This window comes from Gymnogyps californianus, chromosome 2 (assembly GCF_018139145.2).
Source record: "Gymnogyps californianus isolate 813 chromosome 2, ASM1813914v2, whole genome shotgun sequence".
NCBI lineage: Eukaryota > Metazoa > Chordata > Aves > Accipitriformes > Cathartidae > Gymnogyps > Gymnogyps californianus.
In genome coordinates, this window is record NC_059472.1 from 29,214,614 (window position 1) to 29,226,869 (window position 12,256).

A 12,256-nucleotide genomic window follows, 5' to 3' on the forward strand; every position below is an offset into this window, starting at 1 on the left:
TTGCTCTGGGCAGAAACATTCCCAGAGACTGCAGCAGAATAAATGTATCTAAAGAAATGAGAAAAGATTCTAAGTTCATGCCTGTAAATTCAATGTTTTTTCTTTCAGATCGCCGTTACGTAGCATGGCTCATGCTTGTGACAGTTGCCTATAACTGGAATTGCTGGTTTATTCCCCTTCGCTTTGTGTTCCCATTTCAAACCCCAAGTAATACAATATATTGGTTTACCATAGACATCATTTGTGATATCTGCTACCTGTGTGACTTACTGATTTTCCAGCCCCGAGTGCAATTTTTAAAAGGTGGAGATATAATAGTAAGTATTGGAAGTGGGATTTCCACAGGTAGTAGTTGTGTGTTAAAGTACATTATAGAAATTCCCTCTAATCTGACACATTTTTCTTGTTATGTCAAATCTATGTAACTTTTTTATTTATCAAAGGATACCTACGTTTTTCTTCACTGACCTTCCATTATCCTGTTTTGGAAGAAGGAAACATATCCATTGTCTACATTGTTAAAAAAAAAGAAAAAGCAGATTTGAAAGTAACAGATGAGAGCAGTCAGAACAGGCATAAAGCTCTTTCTTACCAGGAGTAAACTGGTCCAGCTTCACTGGAATCAGTGATTATATGACTACGTACTCATACATGTATGCATATGTTTGTATGTTTGTGTGAAACTTGCAACTTTCTGTTCACCTTGTGCAAGAATCATAGTTGAAGACAGTGCATATTCTGCTAGGGCGGGACAGGATATGAGTGTTTCGTTACAGATTGTGAGATTGTGGGGGTTTTTTCCAAAATCAGAGCAAATCCCTGTAATTTCAGCACGCTTTGAAAATAATTTATTTTAGATATTTTATTTTGGGAAAATATGTACATTCAATTTTGCTTCTTGGTAATATTTTTGTGTTATCTTTTTATAGAAAAATGCAAAATAAAACTCTAAGCAAGTATCTGAAAAAAGGTAAAAGCTTGCCCTTAACATATCAAAAGGGCATCTAGAAAATTATCTTTTCTTTAAAATCTTCCTTACTTTTGATTCTTTAACTTCTTATAGAAGAAAACCTAATGCAGAAAAAAATTAGTTTAGATAAGTTCAGTGTGACACTACTGTGCCCAACAGACAGAAAATTAAAAATTATATATCCTCAAATGTAATTTGGAACTAGCTTTAGTTCAGTGCTTTCATATAAAATTTTACACATTGTGTGTACAAGATATTACTGATACCTTTACAGAGGAATCTCAGATAAAACTGTGCAAATACAGTTTGGATAGATATTAAATGCAGTGCAGTGTAGTGTATTTTTCCATGCCAAGACATTCAGTTACTGGCAATCTTGCCTAAATCCTATGAAACTTAAGTATTATGAACAAGGTTAAAACTCTAACGTAGGAAGCTTACCTTGTATTTCCCTTGAAGCTGTTTGTACAATTCATAGACTTTAGCACATGAAGAGATCATCTGCTGCCTGATCTCCTGCATTTAGTTTAATGCTTAAACTGATAATAGAGAAAAGTTGGCACGGAAATATCCTTATGATTTTAAAGCTATTTTTAAAGTGTCCCTGGTATAAATACAGAAGGTATAATAATAGATACATTTCTTTAGATACTTGTGATTACCCTTTCTTATTAAGGTATTAGCATCAGTTCCCATGGAGAGCAATTTAAAAATAAATAGCTAATCATTACTAATGAATGCAATGTTGATTATTATAATGCTAATAATGCTAGCATGTTAATGCTCGCTTGCAAAGAGCTAATTTTGTACAGCACCATCAGAAACGTTCTTTGCATTTTTCTTGGAACCACTGAAGTCAAATGGAGTTTTTGGCCCTGAAATTGAAGGGGTTTGGGTCAAGCACCAGCTGGTACAGATGTCTTGAGAGGGAAGATTTGTGGGAAAAATGTAACATACTTTGCTAGACCAACAGCCAGACTTGGAAAAAATCAGACAAACCCCAAACCTGATTTTTTCAAGCAGGTCTAATAAAATCTGGTCTAATGTAAACTGGTCTAATAAAAGTATTACTTCTTCCTACAGATATTTCTCCACTCATACTTTTAGACCATCATTAATATAACTGTCATCATCCCTACTATCAGAAGAGAATTATTATTATTGTCGAGTAGCAGAGGCTCATTCTTGACATTCTGTTTTTGACTGTGCCTTTTTCTCCTTTCATTATCACTGTAGTCAGACAGAGTGGAAATGAAGAAATTCTACCACAGCTCTATGAAGTTTCGGGTAAGCAGCCCTTGTGTTACTGATGCAAATACGTAAGTTCTGACAGTAGGATTTCACAGGTTTTTTTTCATTCACTGAAAATCACTGTTGTTTTAAGAACATCACCAGAAAGCATTGGCTTGATGGCATGTCAGTGCTCACCAGCTGAAGATTGCCATCTTCATAAACAGTGTTTAACTGTAAAACAGAATAATTATAAATGCAATTATAAATATTAATTCCAAATAATAAAAAATTAATAAAATAGAATTAGTAAAATTCTCTGTTTTAATGAATTTGTGTGAGGTCATCCCCGCACACACTGAAAGACAATAGCACAGTTTGCCAGAGATTCATTAAACAAAATAAAAAGTCTTGAAGTTAGATGATAACTCTATTTGGTGAACTCTGATGAAGTACTTCGTGGTACTGAATAGGTCATCACTCACACAAGTAACAAAAATTCAAACTAAGATTTTTGATGCTCATTGCACTTTGTAAAAACAAAGATGCATTTGATTTAGGAAAATTGTTCATTTTTTTTCCTAAATATTGGTTTTGCCAACAGAGGATAGGTAGTCTATTGAATTCCTGATACACATAAAGCTCTGTGACACTGAGCCCACATCTCTGAAATCTCAGGTTTTGCCCCCTCCTGTTCTGTAAGTACTTTTGCACCTGCCTTGTTTCAGAGTTAAATTTATCTGTGACTGTGGTATCACTACTTATATACTTGAGGTTAAGCTATCCAAAAGTGCAGGATATACACTATACAGGCAAGTGAGTGTCAAACACTCAGCATACAGTGTCAAACCTACAGCAAGAGAACTAAGTGGATACGTATGGTTTTATTTTAAGTTCACACTTGCAGTATGTTTAGTGCTCTTGATTTCTGCAGAAACTAATGATAGTTGAGTGTTCTCACCACATGCAAGATATAGATATAATCTGGGAATTTGTCATATGATTAAGTACTAATTAACAGTTACTGATATTAAAGCACTTCTGACTAAATTTTGCCTCCTCTTAGACATGTGTCTGAGAGAGGGAGAAGAGAGGCCATAAAAGGCTGTTTTTCCTCAATCAATTTTTTGGTTTGGTTTTCTTTTTTCTCAGAGTTCAGGTATTAACTGCATTTTACTTGCATGGAATAAAAGGTCAGTGCTGCAGGCTGGTTGCTGCCAATGTGAGTTGCATCTCTCAGAGCAAAGGCATTTCTGATTACAGTGAGATGAAGCCTACAGTTCCACATCCCTCTTTTGTTCCAAAATGATATCAGCAACAGAGCAAGGCATCACAGGATCTTTAAAAAGGCAAAGTCAAGTTTGCCACAGCTTTCCTTCTCTCCACAGAATTCCTGGAAAGAATAAAGTAGGCAGATAAGAAGAGTAATCACACAGTTGATGGACTGCAGGGAGATGTTGAAAATCTTAGTGATATGGGAAGAAGCAGCATCTAAATATAACAAAAGACAATATCTATTTAAAAAAAAAAAACAACAACCAAACCTATCATCCTATGATGAATTTGTTGTTTGGAACCCATGGTTTCTGCAGGTTGCAAGCAAGGAGTCTAATTCATCGTGCTCCCCCAGATTGCTTTAGGCAGCGTGGTTTTAAAAGCTGTGGGACTTCTAAGAAGTGCTTGTGGAGTGCTCTCCCCACCTCCACTCAAATATCTGAGATACTGTTAATAATCCCCATGAAACAGACTAAAATCTCAGGTAGGGGGCACTTAAAAGGAGGGCAGAGCAAAGCTGTTGGTGTTTTCAAAGAGATAATCTTTCCTGCCAGTACTTGGGAAGTTACAGGCTTATCATGCTGACTGTTCAAATATTATACTCAATCATGATTCAATCTAAGTCGGTTTTTGAGAGCAAGTAAATGCATTATGATTATTGTGAAGTTTAAATTGACCCCTCTGCTCTTCAACAGCTTGATGTGATATCGGTATTGCCATTTGAAGTTTTATACTTCTTCTTTGGATTTAACCCAGCATTTAGAGCAAATAGGATGCTAAAGGTAAGATCTGTGTTAGTGATGGATGGCTAACCACACATAAATGTTTTTACAACCCAATGGGAAGTTGTTTATAAGATTTAGGGATATGAAATTTAGAAATTGGAAAATATCTCCAGGATAAGTTACAACATCAGTAAACAAACCAACAAAAAATACAAGATATAGCCTAGTGAAATGAAGCCCTTATTCTCTTATTTTTCTTCTGTCTTTATTATTTCCTACTTTCAAAAGGTGCTTTGTGATTAAGGCTGGTTTGTTTCCATTATTTAAATTAGATTAATCTTAAATTACCTGTTTAGTTTTCAAAGATCAAAAAAAAACTAATTTAAGTTTTTTAATCTTAATCACTAATTAATGCCAATGTATTGTCCCCTTCTGTTGGTAATGTCAGATGTTTAAAGGCAAAGGAGGGAATTTTAAGGACAACTTAAACTATACACAGCATATTTAACAAGCATAAACACACTTTTGTTATCAAGTCCAAAGACATCTGGAGTTGTGCAATGAAGGGGCTGAGAAAGGATTAGACGACAGCCCTCTCCTTGCATTTCATGGTACCTAGCAGGCCACTCTGTGGCTAAATACATTCCCCTTCACACAATCAATATATTGACAAAGAATTGGCTTTCATTTAAAATTGAGGGGAGACACAAGAACTCTGAGAATAAAATGAGGATGCTCTTCACACCCAAGTTTTCAATAAAACTTCAAAATTCCATAAATCAGAACCAAAACAATATGAAAGATTGTTCCTCGTATTAGGCAAACAGATGTGTACTGAACAAAAACAAAGAAAAAAGCTACATGCGAATATTAAGGGCTATCAGTAAAGGTAAACTACAAATAATTAACAGGAAGATTTCGATACAGCAGCAATTGATACTACATGGTATCTTCTAGTATGTGTTTGTTGATACATATGATCACTTACTGGAGCATTATTGGAATTTCAGAATGAGAAAAAAGGGATTTTTATACATGTAATTCTCTCTGATAAAGCTGCCCAAGCAATTGTATATGTTTCAGGAAGTAGAAGTCATTCATCTGCAGCAGTCTGACCTAAAGAGCAAGGTTATTTCTATAATCAGATTAATGGGACACTCAACACCCAAAACAACATTTAACTCCATTTTCATCTTTGCTTTGCAGTTCACCTTTTAGTTAAATGTTTAAAGAAAGCCAGACTACTGAAAAATCCATTATTTCCAAAATGTCTAGGTGAACTAATGTCAGTACTGTTATAAAAAGACCTGTAGTGAAGAATAGTGATTGGATTACTTTCATTTGTTTTCCATTCAGCATAACACATTCTTTGAGTTTAATGATCGTTTGGAAGCTATTCTGGACAAAGCATACATCTACAGGTATGTGCTTATTAAACTCTTGTAGCATGCAAAACTTGGCACAGAATGCATTTCTTTTGATTTCATGAGTTGTCAGTGAAGCACTGGACGGAATATGATACATCTTTAACTGTTCAATTTAAGATTTTTTAATATATCTGTATTGTAATCATTAAAATAATAAATGTAAAGCTTCACTCACGTATGAAATCTAGCTCAGTTCAGCTGGCCTGGTTCAGGCAAAATGTTCACCGAACTGAGGCCCCTGCCAAAATTTAACTGCTCAGAAGTATCAGAAAGAAGTTTCTTTAGTGAAAGAGCTAAAGAACAGTTTCTTTAGGTTGCTAATAGCAGTGCCAAATCCTCAGTAGCTGTTTATTTGTACTTAATAAGAGTTATGAGCTTGAGCCTGTGTCAACATTTTTCTTCAAATATGCTCTCACCATGAACCTGGCACATACAGAAACTTAATCCTCCACTGCACTGACTAAGCTTGGAATGAGAATCAATTCAGCACAGATCTCAAATAGTGATTGTAACTGTTGTCCACTGCACTATGTTCTCACCTTCTGCGTTGACAGGAAGAATTTTGGATCCAACTCAAGCCGCCCATGGGCATGGTTATGGCAAGTTTCGTAGGCCCCTCAAGCTGTCAGTGATGCTACTAAGACCCAGTGAACCCATCTACTGTGTCACCATTATTGTCATCTACTGTCAATGTCATCAGCCCTAGTTTATCTTGTGCAATTCCTACACCAACAGATGTTTTTTTCCCTGTCCTGGTTTTGGGGCATGTATTGTACCTGTGTGCTGCTGCTGCAGAAATAAGAATCTGTTGTTTACCATCTTATTCTATTTCAGAGATTATTGCACTTAAATGGTAGACTTGGTATTTATACATTGCTAATGAGGTATTTTATGAGATTTAGAAACTAGTTAAATTTGAAAAGGAGGTTGAAACATCATCTCTTTCGTGTTTTCACATACCTGTGAAACAAAACAAAACTTAGAAGTTTGAAAGTTCTGCTAAGGTATTTTTGAGGTCCTGACCTCCACAAAGCTTATTCTTTTGTTGCCCTCTCCTTTAACTTATTGAAGAGTCTTTTGTAGTTTGGGGGTTTTTTCTTTCTTTTTTTAAGTTCTTGTTGGTACAAGAGAAGGCTTCTCTGAATTTCTACAAGATGAAGAAATTTCTTGTCAGTTTCTGAATCACTGCCTCCCTATCTTCTCCAGTTTCTAAACTCATTAAAAAGAATGGGTTTTCATCTATCATCTTGCTTATTTTTTTTACCTTTTTCTAATGTTGAGAACTTTTTAAATTAATTATTTTCCATATTACATCCTTTGCTTTGGAGTCATAATTCAATGACTTTTCTATATCTCCTATAATACTTGCAGTGATTACTGGGAGACATAGATTTTTAATATAGATGGTTTTGAATCAAGTATTTAGTTCATATGTAACAATAATGTTGTGTGTATATGGATTTCAAGGAAATGGGAACAAATTAGCAAACCGATTTTCACCCAAATAAGCAGTTTTGCAAGGGACAGAGTTTCACGCTATATAAAAGTATGGGAAATGGTTGTTTAAAGGGCAGGTTGAGAATGGGATGTGTGTATCTTCAAACTATCCTAACTTTGAAGGATGTGATGTTGATGTGCGTGTCAAAAAACAGGGAAGGTACTCATTTAGAAAGGCTAAGACACACACGGCAAGATGTCACTGGTCCTGTAAAATGTACGAAGTAGCTGGAAAGACAGAGCCAGCTACGCTACAAAGATGTTCTGCCTTGTTAGACAGTTTTGTAGCATGGTATTGGTTGAGTGGCACAACTGTGTGTTGCTGCTTGTGTCTTTGCTCCCTGGTCACAGTCCCACTTACATTTTCCAATATTAAATCACTTGCAGAATTAAATTGCAGAATATAAATATTACAAAGTGAATCCATTTTCTACCCCATACTCTTAAGAAGCCAGAAACCTGAAATGTGTGAAATAGAACGCTATTCATAACTCAAATGCAATTTTAAATCCCGCTGAACATGTGCAGAAAAACAATGGTAGAGCACATGGAATTCAATATTGCTCAGCATATATAGGGTTACCAGTATTGACATTTTATTATCTGTAGGCTTTCCCATCAGTGCACTGCTAAGGTTTGTGGTAGGAAAAAAATGCCTGCATACTGTGCTATCAAAATATTATATTTTGTATTTGCAAAACCACCTATTAAGTGTGTCATGCCATGCCCTGATACAATGTTTTAAAACATACTTCAGAAAACACTGACTCCCAGTTTTTGAGGTACTCATTGGTAAAAACATTTATATGGCAAAGATCTTTTAATTGGCTTACCAGAAGGCATTAGGGTAAGGAAAGAAAAAGGAAAAATGGAGAATAGAGGTAGTTATACAGAAGAAGAGTACAAATGGGAGCTAAAAAATATAAAAAAGAAGGGCTGTTTGTACAAACTACTGCATTTTATTTGAATGTAGCAATGTTGTTTTGATCTGAGATCCTGATATGATTACCACTTGAGCGCTAAGGCACCAATTAACTGGATAATGTCAAACTAAACTTCTACACAGCAAGTGTATGTGCCTGGGTGGGTTCTCTTCTCAAACACATTAGTTTGAGTTTGTAGAAGCAGAGCTGGCAAAAGTTACCACATCTTATCTACCCATTGTGGTAGATTCAACATATGCCTAGAGAAATATAATATATATTGTAGCAAAGGCTTCCAGAACCTTTACTCAGATCTCACTCAGACTCACACAAGGAGTCCACTTGCATGGATTCAGACATGTGCACAAGACCCAGTATGGTCAATATTGCAATATTACCAGATCACATCAGCTATTTGCTGTTCTCAATAGCTTGCAACCCTAAACAGAGCTGTCCTGGAAGCACACCAACATTTAAACAGAGAAGTGGCATTCATTTGTCAACATCCTAAAGAAGAAGAGTACAGGTAGGTAGATTGCTCAATGGCATGAAGAGGGAAAGGAGGGCATGCAATGGCACCTGAAGAACCAGCAAAGGAGTGCATAATACAGAAGCAACCACAGAGATACTATCTCCCATTAACTTAGTTTATAGACCTAACTTAGTTAGATCTTATTAAATTTTCGTAAAACCACGCACTCAGTTACTAGGTACTGCAAACTGGATTGAATTCTAGCTGTAGCAGATGAACTCATTACATACCAGCCTCCTTGTGTTTAGGCAAGTCCTGTACTTTTCCTGCTTATTTATCCCTTGCCTGTATGGATATTTGAATGGAGAGCTAAATCCAGAAGATCTTTTGATCCCCATGCACTGAACAGAGGATATACAATGAGATCATTATTGTATTAAACAAAAAGCTGCTTGGTGCTTAAGTAGTTCATCATTGGTGTTCTTCAAAGAACTGGCCATGAGCATAAGAACTGGGATTAGGAATGATATAAATCCTGCTGTAGCCACTAAATCATACTATTTAGCAGATCTACTGCAGGCTTCCTAGCACAGCTCTTGTAAAACAGTTCATTTCTGACCTCAGACATTTCTCAGCTTTGGTTCACAAGTTTAGAGCCTATCTTGAACAGAGTTTGGCAAACACATTAATTTGTACCCTCTAGCCTTATTAATATAGCTTCAACTTTCTGTAAATATTCATAGCCAGTTAAAGAAGTGGATTATAAAGTCCTCAGGGAACCATAATTTAAAAATTACCCTGTGTCAAAAATTTTAGGAAAGATCTTTATTTGACCTTGGACAAATGTAAGATACAGGTAACTGCCAGCTATTTTTTTCACAGAATCAATACAGGTGGGGAACTACTTAGCGGATGCTTAACATAAACATTGTCGATCCAAAAAAGCAGTGGGTTCCATATTAAAAGGAAGGAAAAATGTAAGTTGTTTTACAGGAATCTGTTGACTTTTATAGGGTCATTCGAACAACTGGATACTTGCTGTTTATCTTGCACATTAATGCATGCCTGTATTATTGGGCTTCAGACTATGAAGGACTTGGCAGCACTAGATGGGTGTACGATGGCAAAGGAAACATGTAAGTCCTTTTCTCTTGCAAGAGATTTGTGTTGATTTTGCTCTTTGCTGCATCCCCCTCCTTTTCCCATGCCTTTACTTGCAGCGTATGCCCTTACTTTACAAGTGCTTGGCTAGCAAACTTTTAGCACCATGACTGCTGATTAGCAGCTTTCATTACTAACACATATTTGGAGGGCAGGTGCAGTGAATAATCAGTTTACCACTTTCAGCTTTTATAGGTTTATGAGTCAGTGCTAAGCACTAACTTAATTAAACATTTAGAAAGCAACAAGGGTCATAAATTAAACTTACTGATTGCATATGCACATGGGAACTGTTAGAAGGATTGCAGAACAATCCCTCAAAGGAATCAGAGGCATAGATTTTTTTTCTGCCAGACAGCATTGTGTCATTAAAATGCAACATTTTAGTCTCTCTAAATACCATGGTGATTGGTCTGAAAAAATTCCACCCACTTTCTCTGATCTTTTGAGAAGGTCATGCTTAAACATGTGGCAGAGTGTCTCCAGTGGGAAGGACTGGATATTGGCACGCTTTTCCACAAACTCCTTGTGACAGCGCTAGGCTGGGTGCCAAGTAAAGGACACTCATTAAGATGATGGAGAGGAAGCAAGAGAAAATAGCAAAGTCATAATATATTTTGTGTGTAGTTATATAAAAACATATTTAGTAGGTTCAGATGTATGAACGTTCATTTCTTTCAAAGGCCATAATATAGTTAAAGCCACGGAAGCTCAATTTGTTCATTAATTACATTCTTTGCAAAACCGCATATAATATACTACTGCTGTCATAAATCACCCTTTAAACAACTTTTCACATTTCTCTTGGAGACATGCTCTTCTTGCTTGTAATTTTGTCAGACTTCACGAGTTTGGTGTGAAGTCACTATCTTGAAGGGTAAGAAAATAGCCTTTGAGAGTAAAACACACTTTCTGTAAAGCAGCACTGATTTTTTATAATTAGGGTTCTCTCTCAAAAAAATGCCATCAGTCTCACATAGAATGGGAACACATTCAGACAGAAGAAAAACATAGCTTCTTAGCTAATTAAAAAAAATGACAGTAAGCAGTTTGACAAATAAATCAAAATTCTAGTGGTCTCAGATTACACTGACTCAAAGCAAACGATCCGGCACTGATTTAGTGGCATGAATGTTTTATGTAGAATCCCTGCTGTGTCCATAATACATTGCTAGTTATGGCCAAAACCAGTTCTTAACAGTGTCAACACTACTAGGATCATTTTTTTTTCCTTTCCAGGCTAAAAAGAATACAGAGACAACAGTTTCCCTTATCAATTTGATTATATATATGTTCCTGAGCAGGCATACTAACTGGTGAACTTCAATTTATAACTAGCAGCTGTACACAGCACTCAAACCACAAGCAAAATTATCAAAGTAACTCTGCAAATTTATGCTACCTGTATTCTTTTCCATCTTGTGTCCAGACTCTAAAGTGTTAGTGCCAGTCCAAGATTTGAGGTCTTTTGCATGGCAGCCTTCAATCAAAGCCTTTGACCTGAGGTGCAAAAGGCAGTCAACTTTACCCCCCTGCAACGCACCCAAATTAGCCACACAAGATGTTCCCAGCATTAAAACTGCACTCATGAGCTTGGTATAATTAGGCAGGCAGACCTCAGTCTCTCCTAATGCAGAAGGATAGCATCCCTGATGCAACATTGTAGTGTAGAGCCTATGTAACCACGGCAGCAGGATATTGAAAAGGTCTCTTAATTATAGCTAAGTGAATGATTTGAACGATATGTGTTTATTTACAATCTAATTTAACTACCTAAGTAAGAGATCGGTCTCCCTAATTCCTCAGGAAAATGGACAAGTCCTCTACAAAGGGATTCAAGGCAGGAACGTAATGTCGTTCTGAATTGTCCCATGGAAGTATCTGTCTCTTTCATTGCTGCCCATAAAGGAAACTAAAACTAGCGAGCTGAAATTCTCATGCAAACCTCCCAGGTCAGCATTAAATGTAGGCAAAACAAATCATTCCACTTTGCTCATGGTATATTTCTTCTGCTGTTTGCAAGTCATCCACAGGTAGTCTGCAAAATTCTCCAGCATATTTATTAATCAAGACATCTGTTTGCATCCTGATTATGTTTCTTTGTGGCTTGCTGCCTTCCTGCTCTGGGCACAGACTTAGTGGATATCTGGAAGTCCCAGAAAATGGTCACTGTATGTGTCTTGAACAACTCTACTTCTTTGGTATGAATTGCTCAATGCGCAGTAAGACTGGCGTATCTTAAAAGATGTCTCATGGGTATCAGCTGTACATTGCACTTGCAATAGGTCTGATGTGTCACACTCGCAGTGCTTGCTATACAGAGGCAGTTTGGTGCCTCCAGACAATCTGTGAATGCACAGCCCAACTCCTAAGTATGTCGGACCTAATGCTTTCAGACTTGCTACTTGCAGCTGTACTTTTTAGATAAAAGCTTTCTAGTTTACACCATTCTGTCTGAGATCATCATACCCACAGCCACCTGATGAATAAGTCACTCAAGAAAAAGAGCTACTAAGAAGGAGATCATTAGAGTACCAGTTTATAAGGGCCACTTCTTTACTCTGCTTAAACCCATC

The 12,256-nt window shown here is 36.6% G+C and overlaps 1 protein-coding gene across 1 annotated transcript in view; it reads left to right on the top strand.

Moving 5' to 3' along the window:
• CNGB3 (cyclic nucleotide gated channel subunit beta 3) overlaps window positions 1-12,256 on the top strand; it is a 65,438-nt gene that overhangs the window by 34,776 nt on the left and 18,406 nt on the right. The window contains exons 6-10 of the mRNA XM_050892504.1: window positions 109-317; window positions 2,207-2,257; window positions 4,171-4,257; window positions 5,557-5,621; window positions 9,533-9,655. Coding sequence (XP_050748461.1) covers window positions 109-317; window positions 2,207-2,257; window positions 4,171-4,257; window positions 5,557-5,621; window positions 9,533-9,655 — 535 coding nt within the window. The remainder of the gene's footprint in view (window positions 1-108; window positions 318-2,206; window positions 2,258-4,170; window positions 4,258-5,556; window positions 5,622-9,532; window positions 9,656-12,256) is intronic.